Genomic DNA, 18,801 nt, shown 5'->3' with positions numbered 1-18,801 from the left:
TGCAGGTAATTTCATTCAAATGCCTTATTATGGCATCAAAATCATGTTCTATGACATAATTACACACCCAACTCTCTCATGTTATATTAAAACTGCGTAGGACATCTGCCCAGGTATCAGAATAGTCGAATCTCAAATGCTAACACCCACCCTCCTACATAACTTCTGACTGCTCTGATTATGCTTCTGGATCTTCAGGAATGATGGATTAGTCTTGTGCCAACTGCACTCAGACACCACAACCAGTCACTGTTCATATCCGGCTTCATCAAGCTCCTTTAAAATAGCTCACAGAGTCTTTTTCCTAAAAATTAGCAGATGAATGTCCAGACTTAGGAGCTTTTTTTTATCTAGCAACATTTTCTTTATCAACGTAATGCTGTGTATTATATCCCTTTATTTGGGAGTGACATCTCTTTCCTCTCAATGCCTGTAACATTTTTTTCTGTACCTTGCTGTATTCATTCACGTTTATTCAAATAAAACCGTCCAAAATAGATGTTCCATGAAATAACCAATCAATACCCAACAAATAACAGTTCATAAATGATTGAAGGAATACGCATGAACCATAGGCAGTTATTTACACTGAAGAGAGTTCTTTGAACAAAGACGTATGCATGTATTTAGGGGGACATTCTCAGAACACCTACCACAATTCTGTCTTTTGTTTTAGGCTTGGAAACTTGAACCAGATACACTGAATTATTATTTTAGTTTTTAAGCTACTGCAAACTGTTACGCCCTTTTGCAATTGTGCATTTTGTGGGCTGTTCACAAAGGCCAGTCAAATCTTTTTTCTTGGTCTGATTTCCTCAGCTTCACTCTTAAATTTTGTCTTTCTCACAATGTCATTATTTTGTGCTTCTAACAGTGGGCATTTTTAGTAGTTTTGCCCATTGTGGAGTGAGAATGATTTCTGATATTTTCTGAGATTGTTATGTAAAGTGACTAGAAAGATAAATCTCCCCACTGAAAAGCGGTGTGATTGAACCATCTAGATCCAGAGTAAAGAGGCAGATGATGAACAAGCTTCTGCCAGGACTGGACAGCAGGTTGTATTTTTCAGCTCACAATGCAACCCTACTCATAAGAACAAATGAAGAGTCATGGGTCTGTAGGAAAACAGCAGTGGAATAGTTGCAGACAGCTGAATGTAATTACCCACCTCACTCAGAATGAGAGAGTGAAAATTAACAGCTGTTGAATCATGGGGTATGAAGGCCCTTCTAGCCATGTGTGTGCCAGGCACGTACTTTTTTTTTTTTTTTTAATTAGATGTGGCATATCAAAGTCCTACTGAGAATTATAGTAAAAATGGCAGTCTTACAAGAACCAGAATGAATCTCAGGTCTTGTGTAACCCAGTCGAAACCACTAAGATTGACATAAAAGATCTGTTCTAATCTTTACTTGTGCTATCTTACTCTTGGTGCCCACTCATCTCTAGCCTAGTTACTTTATTTTCTTGTCCTTATTCCATGAAAGCCTTCCTGTTCATAATCTTTCAAGACAACGTGAAGATTTCTTTTTTAAATCTTTCTCAGTTACTCCATGTAGCTTTTTAGTTTTAGAATCACAGAACCTCTACTCACAGCTGTGTGTTAGAAAGCAAGGCCATGTCTTCATTTCCTCATCAGTAAAACGTAGATCATTATCCTCAACTTTCAGGAGTAGTTTAAGTATGAAATGAGACTACATGTATGTAATATTTAGTACAGTCTTTGTCGGGTAGTAGATTGATTCAGTATTAGTTCTCTTGTCTCAGTTCCAATTATATAGAGCTTGGGTGAGTTGCGCATTAAACATTGACTTGATAATTAATTGAAATGAATTTGTTAGCTCATAGTATACTTCCTAAGCACAAAATGCTCACATTTCTTAAAAATGCCCAGAGATGGATTCTTTCAAACTACCTTTGAATGGAATGAAAAGAGGAGTATGTGATAAACTATAATTGTAATTTACCCTGATTGTAATTTAAGGAACTTCATTGCACAAGCAAGAGATGATATTGATATGATATAGTGTCATCTGGTATTCTAGAGAGATTCTTGATGGGTTAAGGGAGATATTTGTAATACATACTCCTATACAAGGCTTAAAGAGCGTTTGTCTCAAGCTTTATCTGGAATACTGTCATGTATGAGGGGGAAAATCCAAAATTGACTTTCACTATAGAATTAATGAAGCTTTTAGGGTCGGCTTGAAATGCAAGATAAATTTCTAATGGACTATTTTTATTTTTTGGTGTTGTATGATCAGAGGTCTTTTTTAAAAAGAGAAAGGAGCATTTAGCTTAACTTTCTTCATCTGAATTTTTGCAATGTCGGTGATGAGCTGTGAATAAACACCAAGTAGTATTCAAGTACTGTTGACTAAAGTGTCTTGTATGAAAATGAAGCAGTAATGGCCTCATCACTCACTTTTTAATTTTTATAATGGCCTCAACTCCATCTGGGGTTTTAACTCTTTAAGACCTGAAATTTGAGATTCTCTGGAAAATAATTCTAAAAGTTCTAGTCTAGTTTATTAAAGAATAAACTTTGGATGGAAGGACATTTTCTCATGTGAGAGTGACAGTTACACAGGCATATATCTACTTTAGTGCATAAAAAAGGAGGAAACACAACTTAACGCATAAAGGGATTAAATCAAGATTTTCTTTAGCCTTCCTAATCAACCCGGATATAGTAAACCAAATGATCCTCCCCCCACCAAAACAAAACAAATGTTTTATTTACACCCTAGAATAGCCCCAGCCCCAGAACCTGTGAATGTTTGACTTTCTGTGTTTGTTCCTATCAGTTAGATGAAATAGCTCTCTCTCCCAATCTTGAAGAATTGATCTTGTGTAGAAATGGACTCTGTAGATTGTGTCCCAGATGGTTTTGGCAGGCTGATTGGAGTCAGGGGGATTGCAGTGCCTTGCGTGCCACCTGACCAGAAGGAACATGTTCCAAGTGGGGTACCCTGGTGTATACATGTGTGTGCATTAGCTTCTTGTTGTGCTGGCTGTCCACAGTGGTGGGGGTGCCTGATGTACACTTGCTTCTTGCTTTGCTGATCCAGGTGGAGTAACCCTGTGTATGGGCACTGCAGTACCCTGCAAGTTCTGCACTTTTTCTTAATGGGGCAGTTCTACATGTGCATGTAGCCCAATGATTGTGTGCAGCTGCACCCTGTTGTACTCGCTGGATTAATTTCCAGGTGGAAGGAACCTGTTTGTGCATGCTATGGTGACTCCCTGTTCGTGTTGGAGCTAGTTCCAGGAGAGGTAGCTGGAGACATGATACAGTAACCCTGCAGGTTAGCCAGAACACCTAGATAAAGCTCCCACCCACTCTCCAAGTGCAGGGGAAAAATAATGTCACTCACTGGTTCCTCTGGTCCTGGAGAGTTCCCTCAGCATCTGGGAGCTCTTAAGGTTCCCCAACATTCTCTTTGCAGTCTGTTTTTGTCATTGTTGTGCAGAAACTGTTCAATTAGCCCCCCCGCTGTCTCTCAGGAGGAGTTGCTCTAAATATAGGTATATATTCGATGTGTTCTTGGGAATGGGTAAACTCAGCATCCTCCTATGTCACCATCTTGGACTTGCATCTGGTTCTTTACTTTCTTGAAGCAATACTAAAAAAATGTGTAAGTGTCCCTTGTAATGTTGAACATTTTTAATCATGTGAGACTGGCAAACCAACTGCCAATAAATCTAGATAAGTTTGCATTTTCTATGTTTTTAAATATTTCAGTTTGGCTTTTCGGACCCTGAAGTATCATTTTTTTCTTCTCAATAATAATTTTTTATTTTTTATTTTAGCAACTTCAGGTATTGAAAGGTTTCTGCAAATTAGGTTAACTTCTTTTTCCTGATAACTTAAATCATTTTTTTCCCCAAAAGTTTTGCATTACGTAGTAGTCACCAGATTGGAGAGTTTACTACATTCTATTTTGTTGTCATTGCAATGATGGTGGTGGTTATGTTCTCAGTGCTCCATTACTCCTGTTTGAGCTATAACACAAGATGACATCATAGTTATGAACCACAGAACTGATTATGAGTCCAATGTGCACAAACCAAGAAATCACATGTGAGAACAGCACAAGTAGCAAATTGGCTTAAAGACCCAATTTTTGATAAATGTTTCTTGAATTTATTTCTGGACATGCCACACACCTCTTTTTTATTGCTTTGTGATAACCGAATCTAAATCTCGAACTTCTAATAGGAAAAAAAATAATGTTATCTCTTATATCCTTTCTGGGTATGTAACAGAATTTTTATCATGTTTGGTAGCTACTAATTAAATATGGATTAATTGATAACTGAAAAATAACTGATTGCATAAATATGTGAGTAAATAAAAAAGTGAATAAACAAATACTATTATCTAATTCTTTAATAACTTCCTATAGATCTCAGAATAAAAATGTGACTATGGCCTTCACAACCCGTCCAACTTCATATCATTCTCCCCTTTGTTTATTGGCCCCTGGGTCCACCCATATCCTTCAACACCCCAAGCCTTTTCCACATTTCAACCCTTTGCATTTATTCCTTACTTTACTCCTATTCACTTATTTCTGGAAAAATATTCCCATAGCACTTTGCATGCATCGCTCCTCATTCTCCAGATCTTTGCTTATCACCCCTTGGAGTGGTCATTTTTGATCACCTCACCCTATACAAAGTAGCCTTCTCCAGCCCCCAATTTATCACTTTGCATTTTTTTCTTCCTAGTATTAATATAGTCTGTAGTTACATTGCTCACTCAACTATTTTCTAGTTTATTCTAAGTCTTTTCCATTGAAGTTACAAACACAATGAAGATAGAGACCAATTTTGCCTATTCATTTCTATATTTGTAGATCCTGCCACATTAAATTAATGAAAGATAAATGAGTGAATGAATAATATCAGAAAGCTGACTACATGCAGGATTACCTTTCAATGTCAGATTTCATTGTATTCGGAGGTGGTGTGTGGGTTAATCTTAAGGAGTCATTGGATTTTTAATTTTCTTTTAGTTATTTTCCTATAAAGCATGAGATTAGGTGATTGCATAAATGGCTGGTTACTATTATGGGTTTTGATATGCTGTCTGGGCTTTTAATCTGAACATTTCTCAGTTCCTATTATAATTTTTATAAAGCAATATCACAAACAGGAGGGATATTTAACAAAGAAACAATAGCAGACATTACACCTCATCTATGACTGTCTTTTAATGTCATCTATTAAGACGAAGTAAGAATAGCTTACATGAAATTGAAATGTGAAAAAACATTTGGAATCATTAGAACAATGTCATTGAGGAAAATGAATTGAGTGGTAGTTCTAGATCTGGGACTAATTAGTTATGAATTTGGGGCAAGTCACTTAACCTCTCTGAGTGTTGATTTCATTTGTAGAAGTGAAGATGAGATGGTGGGTTAATGACTTTCAGGCTATGCCCTGTTGAAGTTGTGAGATGTGGAAAGGGACTCCAATTCTCCAACCCCTGCTCCAAGCAGAGACATTATGCTGTAATTTTTATATTGGAACAGTGAATACATTTTGATTTTAAAACTGGTCTTACTGCTTTAAGAACATTTGAAAGCCAGTCGTTAATTGTTTCACTATCTCATGATAACTTTTTGATAGTATAAAAGATTATGACTTCAATTTTTAAAGAATTAATTAAAAACCCACTATGCAAGACACTATGCTGGATGCTAGAAGATGAAGATTGTACACAGCATAGCCCAGGGGTCCCTAACCCCTGGGCCATTGACTGGTACCGGTCAGTGGCCTGTTGGGAACTGGGGCCGGACAGCAGGAGGTGAGCAGCAGGCAAGCGAGTGAAGCTTCATCTGTATTTTCAGCCGCTTCCCTGTGCTGGCATCACCACCTCAGCTCCACCTCAGATCATCAGGAGCACCAATCCTTGGTGCCAAAAAGGTTAGGAACCACTGACATAGCCTGTCGTCTATTGAACCATAATAAAAGGAAAATATATATTAAAAGTTCATAACAGTGATGTAAGCACTAAACTATAAAGCTCAGAGGAAGGGAAGCTCTGGGATATAGTAACATAGGTTTTGTACAATTAACATATGCATTATAGATTACATACATTATAAATATTGCTATGCTACCTATATATAACATATTTATATAACATCTATGCATATATATTTCATATATAGCCTAGAAGAATGAGGCAAAATTTGTGTTTAATAGATGTGTCTAGTTAATATATAGAACTTTCATCTCCCATCACATTCTACTCTCCCTTATCATAATGCTTTCACACTATTGATAGAGAGTAGCTATACAATTGCTTATCTATTCATTATTGTTTCTTATCACTGTCTATGTTAGCATCTTTACATTTGTGAGGGTGCAGACAATGATTGTGATCTGTAGATAGACTTGTCAAATATTGCTTTGGTTCATTAAACTGACATCATTTTACACTGCGAATTATGGTATAAGACAAGCAAATTTCATCAGGAAATTTATCACTTTTAAAAGGTAACTCATTTTTTCAATTTCTGGATCAAGAAGGTGTTTCAGGCAGTAATTTATTTCAATAGGATCTCCAAAAGGAGTCAGATTGTCAGCACCTTCTAAAAGCCCACATAATGGTGATCTTTAAAGACTATTTTGTTCATATTTCTGAGCTGAAAATTGAAACTTTCCCAGAAAAGCTTAGCAGACTATTTCATTTATTAAATACTCAATTTTTAATAAGAATGTCATCAATTATGTTATAGAAAGTAAACCTCTTATTGATAGAAGCTGGCGGTAGTTAAAATTGTGCTGCTAAATATCAGTAACACTCTCATGAAGTTAGCACAAATTAAATTTACCCCACTATATCTAAAACGAAAAGATAATACTAAGTCTTATTATTGTGATTATAAAATACCAGTATCTCAGAATGAGCCATCAATGCTAATGGATCTGCAATGAAGAATGAACATATAATTCAAAGAAAACTGTTAAATTCCTTGAGAAAAAAAATTGAAACACATGTTCTAAAATACACACTAATTAGTATTCATTCATCACCTATACCAGAAATTAGCAAACTTTTTCTGTGGAGAGCAAGATAGTAATATATGTAGTTCTGTGAGTCCACATGGCCTATGTTTGAACTGCTCAATTCCGCATTCTACTTCTTCAGCAATAAAGACTATGTAAATGAATGGACACTGCTGCGTTCCATGAAATAGGCAGAGGACCAGATTTGACACAAGGAACCATAATTTGTGAACTGCTAACCTCTACAGTCACAAATGATATTTGTAAATATCTGTTTTTTTTTCCAATGGACATTGAAGGTATTTTTTTTTTTAGTGGATATCATAAATATTTCCAAAAAAATCATTTTCAAGTTCTTAAATTTGAGTTTAATAGAGGTATTTAGTTACTATATAGAATTTTCATCAAGATTACATCCAAAGAATTAAATGAAGATGTGTTCTAATTTTCACACTATAGCAGCAGTTGTCAAATGTGGTATTTAAAATGCTCTTATAATTTAACATATGAAATTGATTTCATGTAGTGAACTATCATCTTCACAAAAAATATTGAGTATCACCTCTATTGGGCAAATATCAATGAATAATGGTAATCTAAGTTTGTAAAGTTCTTCTAATAATTCTATTAATATATGGATTTTAAAGTATTCTTTTTAGCATGACTGACTTAAGAAGTTAGTTCATTCTTGATGTTGGGAGAGTGAATAAAAATTCATGAACTAACCTGATTCATGAATAACGATGAACTTAGGGGTCTAAGGTATTACAAACCACTAAGATATGATTAACCTGAAACTGCAAACTGAGCTCAATTTTCAGCTCAGATGAAGTGTCATTTGCACATTTCATTTATTTTGTGTAACTCAATAATTGCCTATTCTTAAAAGAATGGTAGTGACTAAATTAAATCTTTCACTGTTATGAAATAGTTACTGAAATATAATTTTTTTTTTTAATGAGGCAACACTGGTATATAACATTATATAAATTTTAGTTGTACAACCTTACAATATGACATCCATATACTCTATTGTGTGTTCACCACCCCAAGTCTAGCCTCCTGTTACCATGTATCTGAACTCCATTAACCTCTTTGTCCTCCCACACCCACCTTCCCCTTTGGTAACCATTCTGTTTCTGTATCTATGATTTTGTTTGTTCATTTGTTTCTTTTTGTTTTATATCCCACGTATGACTGAAGTCATAGTTTTTGTCCATTTACATCTAACTTATTTCACTTAACATAATACTCTCAAGATCCATCCATGTTGTCACAAATGTCAATATTTCATCCTTTTTATGGCTGAATGATATTCCTTTGTATATAAATACCACAACTTTTTTATCCAATAATCTATCGAAGGACACTTAGGTTGCTTCCATGTTTTGGCTACCACGTATGATGCTGCAGTGAACATAGGGGCACATATATCCTTAAAAGTTTTTAAGGATACCCAGAAGAGGGATTGATAGATCATATGATAGCTCTATTCTTAATTATGGGGGAAACTCCATGTTTTCCATAGTGGCTGTACTGTTTACATTCCCACCAGCAGTGTGAGAAGATCACTTTTTTCCACATCCTCTCCATCACTTGTTCTGTCTTATTGATAATAGTCATTCTAACAGGTATGAGGTAGTATCTCATAGTAGTTTTAATTTGTATTTCTCTTATATCTAATGAGGTAGAACATCTTTTCATATATCAGTTAGCCATCTGTATATCTTCCTTGGAAAACTGTCCATTCGGTTCTCTGCCCATTTTTTAATCAGATTGTTTTTGTTATAGATTTGTATCAGTTCTTTATATATTTTGCATATTAGACCCTTACCAGAGGTATTGTGTGCAGCTATCTTCTTCCATTTGGTTGGTTGTCTTTTGGTTTGTTGATGGTTTCTTTTGCTGTGAAGAAGCTTTTTAGTAGTCCCATTCATTTATTTATTTTTTTAATTTCCCTTTCCTTTAGGGTCTAGTTCACAAAACTCCTCAAGATCAAGGTCCATAAGTTTACTCCTATGTTTTCTTCTATATACTTTATTGATTCAAGTCTTTATTAATTTTGAATTAATTTTTGTGTATGGTGTCAGACAACAGTCTTTTCATTATTTTGCATGTGGTTTTCCAGATTTTTCAATACCATTTATTGAAGAGTCTTTCCTATTGCCAATGTATGGTTTTGGCTCCTTTGTCAAAAAATAGTTGCCCGTTTATGTATATGGGTTTATTTTTGAGCTGTCAATGCTATTCCATTGATCTGTTTTCCTCCCAGTACCATGCTGTTTTGATTGTTGTAGCTTTGTAGTGTAGTTTGAAGTCAGGGAGTGTGATACCTCTGGCTTTGTTCTTTTTCTCAGGATTTCTTTGGCTCATTGGGGTCCTTTGTGTTTCCATATATATTTAAGGATTATTTGTTCTATTTCTGTGAAAAATGCCATTGGGATTTTGATGAGGATTGCATTAAATCTGTATATTGCATTAAGTGAGGTGACCATTTTAACAATGTTAATTCTTACAATCCATGAATACAGGATATCTTTCCATCTTTTTCTGTGTTCAATTTCTTTTAACAGTGTCTTATAGTTTTCAAAGTACAGGTCTTTCACTTCCTTTGTTAATTTTATTATTTTTGTTGCAGTTGTAAATGGGACTGGTTTCTTCATTTCTTCTGATATTTCATTTTTAATATATAGGAATGCAACAAATTATTGTATATTGATTTGTATCCTGCAAATTGTTTATTTCTGATAGTCATATGGTGGAGTCTTTAGGATTTCTTATATCTAGAATTATATTTTCTGCAAAAAGTGACAGTTTTATTTCTTCATTTCTAATTTAAATGCTTTTCTTTTTCTCTTGCCTGATTGCTCTGCCTAGGACTTCCAGTACTGTTGAATAACAGTGGCAAGAGAGGGCATCTTTGTCTTGTTCTTGATCTTAGGGAAAAGTTTTCAGCTTTTCACCATTGAGTATATTAGCTGAGGATATGTCATATATGGCCTTTATTATGTTGAGTTACTTTCCTCCTATATCCATTTATTGTTTTAATTATAGGTGGATGCTGTATCTTGCCAAATGCTTTTTTGCATCTATTGATATGATTGTAGGATTTTTACTTTTATTTTGTTAATGTGGTGTATCACGTTGTTCGATTTGTGGAAGTGGAACCACCTTTGAGTCCCTGAAATGAACCTCGCTTCATCATGATGTGTGATCCTTTCAATGCATGTTTTTATTTGATTTGCTAAAATTTTGTTTAGGACTTTTCTCTCTATGTTCATCAGAGATATTGGCCTGTAATTTTCTATTTTTGTGTCATCTTTGGTTTTGGTATTAGGGTAATGTTCCCTTCATGAAATAAAAAAGGAAGTATTTCTGCTCTTCAATTTTTTGGAAGAGTTAGACATGGAGAGATATTAATGTTGTCTGAATATTTGGTAGACTTTTCTAGTGAAGACATGCTGTCCAGGACTTTTGTTTTTCAGGAGGATTTTCCATTATTGTTTCAGTTTCCATAGTAGTGATCAGCCTACTTATATTTTCCAATTCTTCATGGTTCATTCCAGGAAGTTTATATATTTCTAAGAATTTGCCCATTTTTTAATTGAATTTGGCAGCATATAGCCTTACTAACTACTCTTACATAATCCTTTTTGTTTCTGTAGTGTCTGTCTTAAATTCTTTCATTTTTGATCTTGAGTCTTTCTCTTTTTTACTTAGTAAGTCTGACTAGAGGTTTGCCTATTTTCTTTATCTTTGAAAAGAACCAGCTCTTGGTTTCATTAATTTTTTCTAATGTCCTTTTGCATTCTATTTTATTTATTTCTACTCTGATTTTCTTTCTTTTTTTTTTTTTTTTAATTGACTTTTGGCTTTGTTTTTCTTTTTCTAGTTCTTTAAGGTGTAATGATAGATTGCTTACTTAGATTTTTCTTTCTTGAGGTAGGCCTATTTAAGAAAAAAAAGGAGTGTATTTAATTACTCGCACATACTTGAATGATAGGTGTTCCTCTGAGAGTCTGGAGAACGCTTTTTGTTTGTCTTTAAGACTTTTTTTTAGAGCAGTTTTAGGAACACAGCAAAATGGACAAGAAGGGATAGAGACTTCTCAAATGTTACCTTCTCCCACACATGCATAGCCTTCCTCATTAACTTCCCCCACCTGATTGATACATCTATTGTAACTGGTGAGCCTACGGTGACATATAACCTTCAATCAAAGTCCATAGTTTACATTACAGTTCGCTCTTGGTGTTGTATATATTGTCGGTTTGGACAAATATGTAATGACATGTATTCATCATTATAGTATCACATAGAGTATTTTCACTGCCTTAAAAATCTTCTGGGCTCCACTTGTTTATCCCTACTGTCAAACCCTGATCTTTAAGAACCTTTTTGAAATTAAAATTATTGCGGTAACATTGGTTAATAATACTATATGTTTCGCGTATACATTTCTATAATACATTATCTGTATATTGCATTGTGTGCTCACCACCCAAAGTCTGGTCCCCCTCTGTCACCATATATTTGTTTGCCTTACCCTCTTTACCCTTTCCCCTCTGGTAAGCACCATACTGTTGTCTTTGTCTATGCATTTGTTTGCATGTTTGCAGCTTTCTGTTTTATATTGCACATATAAGTGAAATCTAATGAATCTTGTCCTATGCCATCTGACTTATTTTGCTTAGTATGACCATCTCAAGATCTATCTACGTTGTTGCAAAAGGCAGTATTTCATCATTTTTATAACTGAGTAGTAGTCCATTGTCTATATGAAGGTAGGCATTTATGGCTATAAACTTCCTAAGAAATTTAATATGTAATATAGTCACTTTATCTTTTGATCTCTTCTTATATTTCTTTTAACACGATAGTTTAATAGTATGTTGTTTAATCTCCACATATTTGTGGTTTTTGTAGCATTTTTTTGTAGTTAATTTCCAGTGTCATACTTTGCAGTAGGAAAATGTGCTTGGTATAATTTAAATCTTAAATTTATTGAGACTAATTTTGTGCCCTAACATTTTGTCTATCCCTGAGAATGTTCTGTGTGCTCTTGAGAAAGTTCTTAATTTATCAATTAAGTCCATTTGGTATAATGTGTTATTTAAAGCTAATATTTCCTGATTGGTTTTCTGTTTGGTTGATATATCTATTACTGTCAATGGGGAGTTCAGGTCCCCTACTCTAATTGCATTTTTATCCGTTTCTCCCTTTAGGTCTGTTAATAATTGCTTTATATATTGTGGTGCTCCCAGGTTGTGTGTATATGTATTGATAAGTGTTCTGTCTTCTTGATGAATTGTCCCATAACATTATGAAATGTCCATCTTTGTTTCTTGTTACTTTTTTTTTTACTCTTAAAATCTGTTTCCACTTATGTAAGTACTGCTACACCCACTTTTCTGGAGGCTACCTGCTTGAAGGATCATCTTCCACCCTTTCACTTTGAGCCTATCTATGTTTGTATTTGAAGCTGAGTCTCCTGCAGGCAACATATAGCTGGGTCTTATTTTTTAATTCATCCCACTACTCTGGGCCTCTTCATTGGTGAATTTAATCCATTTACATTTAGGACGATTATTGATATATGAGGACTTACCATAGCCATTTTCTTTTTTTTTTTTCCTGATTGCTGTATCTGCATTTTTTTCCCCTTGTAATTCTGTGTGCTATTTTAGTTTAACAGTTTTTATTTTTTCCTCCCCTGTTTTCTTTGTTTTGTTTTGTGTTTCAGCTCTGAATTTTTTTTTTATTATGGTTACCATTTAGTTTGTGTAAAATGTCCCATACATAATTATCCTTTTACTTCTGATTGCCTCTCATCTTCATTCACCTATACCCATCCAGTCCTTTTCCACCTCCTTTTTTATGATTTCATTGTCACCGATTATCCCTTTTTATTTTGTGCATTCCTTAGCAAATTGCAGTAGTGATAGTTATTTTTAATGCCACTTTTCTCCCCCTTTTAACTTTGTTATAATTGTTTAGTAACCCATTCTGAAGTAGATTTGCAGTTTCTTGCATCTGTCTTAATCATCTTACTCAAAGTTTTGTATGCTTTTGTATTTTTGTTTCTGGTATAAGAGCTCCTTTCAACAGTTTTTGTAACAGAGGTCTTGTGGTGGCAAGTTCTCTCAGCTTTAGTTTGAGAAAGCCTTTATTTCTCTCTCATGTCTAAAGAATAACTTTCCTGGATATATTATTAGCTCATGGTTTTTCTCTTTCAACATTTTGAATACTATTCTCTCGTCTTATAATTTTTCTACTGTGAAATCTGATAATAATCTAATGGCATTTCTTTCTAGGTTATAGTCCCTTTTCACTGGCTACTAGATCGAACAATATGGTTGACCAGGACACATTAATTTACTCTTTTGTAATGTAGGACTAGTACACTCACCTGTGCTATAATGATAATTCATATTAATCTAGGTATGAAAGTCCCTTGTAAGTTACCAAAAAAAAAATCTATATAAAACTGATGAAAAGATACTTTCTCTTTTAATGCTAGGAATGAATACTAGGAATGAATATAAGCATTGCTGCTTCTAAATTATGGCTTAAGATTTGTTTCACTTTGGTAGAGAGTAGAAAGTTCTTTTAAAAATAATTGTAGTCTTCCTCTTTATCATAATTGATTTCAGCTTAAACTGAATGGTCATCTGTGTTGAACAGTTTGAAGTATAAGTATGATGCAATTAGACTCTACATACATATATCAATGCATTTCACAGGGATCGCAATACTAAGGATGCAGTGGGTGGGACAAAATCACAACAGGCAACTTTATTTGTAGAATTTGATCCAAAAATTAAGAAAATATAAATAAATGGAACTGAATCTCTTATGTTAGTACACAAAATAAACCAAAAAAAAATACATCAATATTTACTATGGGATCATTTAAATGTATTTGCAAATGATCTCATTAGGGAAACGTGATTTACAACACGGGAAACTTCTCTTAACAACCATAGACTTAAATGCACTGCACTGTGGGTCACCTAGACTAGTTAGCAAGAATGAGCAAAGTGGTAGGTCCAAAAGGCAAACACCTTCCTCAGATGGAGACTTTGGTAACTGTCTGTGGTAAAAAAGAAAAACAAAAACAAAAACTACTGTTCTTCATCATGTTGGATGGTCATTTTGTCCATTTTTCTCCTGCGATGATGAGTCCATTTTAAATACTTCAATTATTATGAAGACACTCCAAATCCACAGAACAGCAGACACTTCCATTCTGTGCATCAAGACACAAGCGTTAGGCAATTGAGACATAGATAAATCAATTAGCAATGTGCACTTTTATATATAAAATGACCATCTACATTTTGAGGCAAACTCCAGGAATGCTATAGAAAAATGCTAGAGAAAGGATTTATGAGACGCTCCAGGGTTTTACTGGCAGTGTAATTTCTTACCCCTGAATGATAATTTGCCATTAATAAATCTAACCAAAAGTACCACAATAACCTGAAGGCAACTCCAACATGGGTTCCAGAAAGGTTGGAACCTGTAGGAATAACTGCAGTCTCTTATGGTGACTGTGAAGGGAACAGTACATATTTAGATGCATAAGTACTAGAAATTCATTAAAATCAATTACATGTATTAATGTAAAAAATATTCCTCTATAATCTACCCCCCTCAAATAAATCTCAAACTTGATCTCCCAGAATTAATACTACATAACACAGGTCTTCACATCCGATCATTTTGTTTGCTGGGCTGAAGGTACACATGGACCATGGCACTTTTGCTATATGAAGTTTGATATCTTTTTTTCTTTTGGGGCTGCATCTTAAGATGGTACTTTCCAGAAAAGGGAGAAAAAATCCACATTTATAAGAGTATAACAAGACAAGGTGGGAACCTTGCACTGATGCCTGAAGCTGAGGCAGAATTTGATAGACTTCAAATAGACTAGTATTTTTAACAGGCTTAATCATGGCAATCTTAAACAGATGTCTTGGAAAAGATTTGACACTGTCTTACCCTTGCTTCAAGTCAGCTATATTCATAAACTTTGGAGGGGTCAGTGTTTAAAGACATATGATGAAGAAGCCTCAAGGGAAATTCTCCAAAAGGACAGGGAAAATAATCACAATTAAATCCTGTATCAACAGTGTCAGGTCACCACGATAATTAAACAGAGCAAACAACTTCATAGAGCACTTTTTTCTAACATTGAGAACTTCATGAACAAGCTTTAAAATTTTCCAGGATGAAAACATGTCTTTTTTCTCTTTTTAATGTATAGGTCAAAATAGCTTAAAGCTGTCATAATTTGGCCTAGATTCAATTGTTAAAATTCTATAGTTTAAAATAGTCCTCTCTCTTGCTTTTATTCTATGTTCATTTGTAATTTGCCTTTATGCACAGTGCAGCTATGATCCATTCAGACATATTAACTTCCTGTGAGAAGTAAATGCTACTTGTGTTTCCACCATGGCCCCTGGAACCTGTGCATCCAGAAACCTCAGGAGCGAGCCTCCTGTGAGTGTTCTCAGCATGGTTCTCTTAGGGACATCCAATTACCTTGCATTTGCAGGTTGTGCAGGGAGATCCAGCCATTGTCCACACTGAGCCACTAAGCCTTGAAATGCCATAGCTGTCCAGGCAAGTTCTCCTGATGTCATAGGCGATGTTATCAGCCAGGCAGGGGTCACTGACACAGCGGGGACAACACTCTCCTTCCAAGATGGCTGAGTACTCACAGTTCAAATTGGGGCAACTGAGTGGCCAGCAATCTACCTCTCCTTCCTGTGGAGAGAAAGCCAAAAATGTCTCATCATTGTTCTTATGTACGATTCTGTTGCTAAAGTCCCAGAGGACAGAGTAATTATTATATTTTTATCATGGCGACATTGGTTAATTCTCACCACTGTCCTCACTGAATGTTTCTACTTTAGCACCATTATGGGTACAATGTGTTTTCTCCTTGAAGAGCTACTATAGGTAACACCTCATCTGAGATGCTTTTGATGACCATCTATACTGTAGCCCCAGAAAAATGAGGTCCTATCTCTGGGTCTGCTTAATTAATTTTTTATAATGTTATGATAATTATTAGTACATTTCCACATTAGGTTTTGAGCTTTCAGATTTGGGGCTTATTTCTTTCTCTCCCTAATGCTTAGCACAAGTTTGATCAATGAATGCTAATCAAATGAATAAATGAAAAGATGGTAAGGTACTGGCTAATGTACAAAGAGAAATTCATCTCTTTTAAGGTCAAAGGGAAACCTGAAGCACTGTAATAATTCAACATCATAAACTGAGTTGCTGGTATCAAATTTAAAGTTAAGGTTGGGGAAATTCAGAACCATTTCATAATGGTTTTAAATATGCTATATAGCTAGTAGACTATACACTACAGTTCAAATGGAGCCCCAGCAGGTCTCAGAATCTGGCAACTGGGGCTCCAGCAGAACTGTTTATGTAGCCTCTCCTCTCATCATGACATTCATTATAATCTATGCAAACTCATGTCTAATTATTCAATCAGCTTCATGGTAGGCCATGTATATTAAGCCCACCATTGTATCATCCAGAGACTGGCACATACAAACGAATATTTATTAAATATGACCTACATTATTCTTAAGTAATTATGTGTTCAACTGCTTCAATTTCCCCATGAAATATTAAACTTAGGGGCTGGGAATGGAAGAGAATACAATTTTGAAATTCTATGAAAATTTCAGATCTAAAATTAATACCAATTCTTCTGAGCACTTGATAACTGGCTTCTTGAAAAAGACATGAAAATTTCCAGATGGATATGGAAGCTAATTCTATAGTTGTGTGTGTGTCCTTGTATGGGAGTTTGAAAAAATGGATTATGTCTTTCACATATATTCTCTAATCTTCATAAAAGCCCTAAGAAATAGGTACTCATCTGTTTGTGTATACTGAGAGCAAAATGATCAATGAAATGCTAGAACTTGCCCAAGATAATCACATAGAGTTAGCACATGGGAAAACCAGGATTGAAATCTAGGCCTTATGATTCAGTCCCTGCTAGTTCTATTATTTTATTTTCACACTGAAATCTTTAATGGTTATGTCCAAAGAAATGAAAGATTTGGCTCTATAAGAACTACAAGTCCTAGCAAAGGTTTTGAAAGCTTTCTATCATGCAGAGATTTTTCTTAATCTGGATTTACTAAAAAAAATAGCAGTTGTAAACTAACATAACTTGGGTTAAATCTGTCCTGTAAATATGTTCTTTTTTGTCTTGCACAGTATTTTAATAGCAGAATCTGAACATCTTCAAGCAGAGCACATGCTCCTTAGCAAGAGAACCCAAACTCCCTGCATTGGATTACAAACAGTGGGAAACTAAAGCCCACAGGTAACTGAGTTTGTAACCCCTCCAGATAAAGGGCTCACACTCCCTAAAGGAAGCTGACATACCAGACATCGGCACTGCTGGCAGCTGTGGGTCCAGTTGTCTCCACTTCGATACAGCTTGTGTCCATTTTGATCTAAACATTGACTTGTGACCCGGGTGTCACACTCTGGGCAACAGAAAAGGTCAACGCTTGGATTCTGGCAATCACAAGCTGTCCGTCGGCAGAATATCTTCCCATCCTGTTTAGAAATGAGGTTAAGGAGGTTTCATCATGAAGAAAACAATAAGTAGCTGCTATATGAAAACCAAACCTACACTTTAGAGTCAAAGTACTCCCCTGGTCAACTCCTTTTTTTCAAGAGATACACACACTGTCTTTCTCTGAGCTTGCCTGCAGAGCATTCCAAGTAAAAATGGAGACATTTCTAAGTTTATAAAAGAAGTCAGTATGTATTTGAAACTTTTTTTCTAAATGTTTCTTAGAAATTTCATTTCTAAGTAAAACTATAACTCAACTGAGCAGATAAAAATGATATGGTCAAAAACTTATTTGAGTGAAAAGTCAACGCTTTATACTTTTCCCAGTTCATAACAATAGCACCTAACATATTTAAATGCACTCATCTCTGCCTCAACTCAGAAGAATTCTGACTGAGTCCTTTTACAGAAGAATTAACTGAGGCTAAACGATGTATACAGATGTATACAGTATAGCAATTCTCAAAGCAACGCGACCAGGTCTTCTGGTTTCAAACGATTTTTCTTCTATAGGACAGCCTTTAAGTTACTTATTGCAAGGGACTAAAATCAGGTGCCACCTTGAGGCAGTGCCCCAAGTTATAAGCATAGTATAATTTCTGAAGTAATGGCCTGAAATAATAAAGGTACTATATAATGATACTTGAAGAATTGAAGGCCAGAGTACTGGAATATTAATACAAAACAATTTGCAGTATATCTCATTTGTATGTCTGTTCACAATAACGTCTCATTTCAGACAATGAAGTTGAAAACATAAGGTGAGAACTGTGGTCACCATTTATAAATGTCTTGCTGAGTTTTTACAAAGGAATTTCAGGGCTAGGGGTACCTTGAAGGACACATAACACAACCTCTTTGACCTGTACTTAAATCCTACCTAGAACAATCATATTCAAATATCATTAAGCCTGTGCTTGAAGCTCTCCAGTCTCGAGGAACTTACCGCTATGCGAGTCGTTCAAGGTATGTACCTCTGCACATGTCTAAATGTTAAAAATTGGACTACTTATTGCTGCTGACCATTGATCTTTGGTCACACCTTTGGTAATCATAGAATTCCCAAGCCCTCGTGTCACATTTCATATCTTTTGTTCTTATAAGACAGCATTTATGTCACCATTGAATCATTCTCATCTCTGCATTAAACATCT

The 18,801-nt window shown here is 35.1% G+C and overlaps 1 protein-coding gene across 1 annotated transcript in view; it reads right to left on the bottom strand.

Moving 5' to 3' along the window:
- Positions 1-13,793: 13,793 nt before the first annotated feature.
- NELL1 (neural EGFL like 1) overlaps positions 13,794-18,801 on the bottom strand; it is a 709,438-nt gene continuing 704,430 nt past the window's right edge. The window contains exons 20-22 of the mRNA XM_015586345.2: positions 17,452-17,628; positions 15,571-15,795; positions 13,794-14,272 (exon numbers count right to left, since the gene is read on the bottom strand). Of these exons, the coding sequence (XP_015441831.1) occupies positions 14,222-14,272; positions 15,571-15,795; positions 17,452-17,628 (453 nt within the window). The 3' untranslated portion in view covers positions 13,794-14,221. The remainder of the gene's footprint in view (positions 14,273-15,570; positions 15,796-17,451; positions 17,629-18,801) is intronic.

The sequence above is a fragment of the Pteropus alecto genome, unplaced genomic scaffold (assembly GCF_000325575.1).
Source record: "Pteropus alecto unplaced genomic scaffold, ASM32557v1 scaffold71, whole genome shotgun sequence".
Lineage (NCBI taxonomy): Eukaryota > Metazoa > Chordata > Mammalia > Chiroptera > Pteropodidae > Pteropus > Pteropus alecto.
Note: the sequence above shows the minus strand (reverse complement) of the source record. Positions and strands in the feature narration are given on the sequence as shown.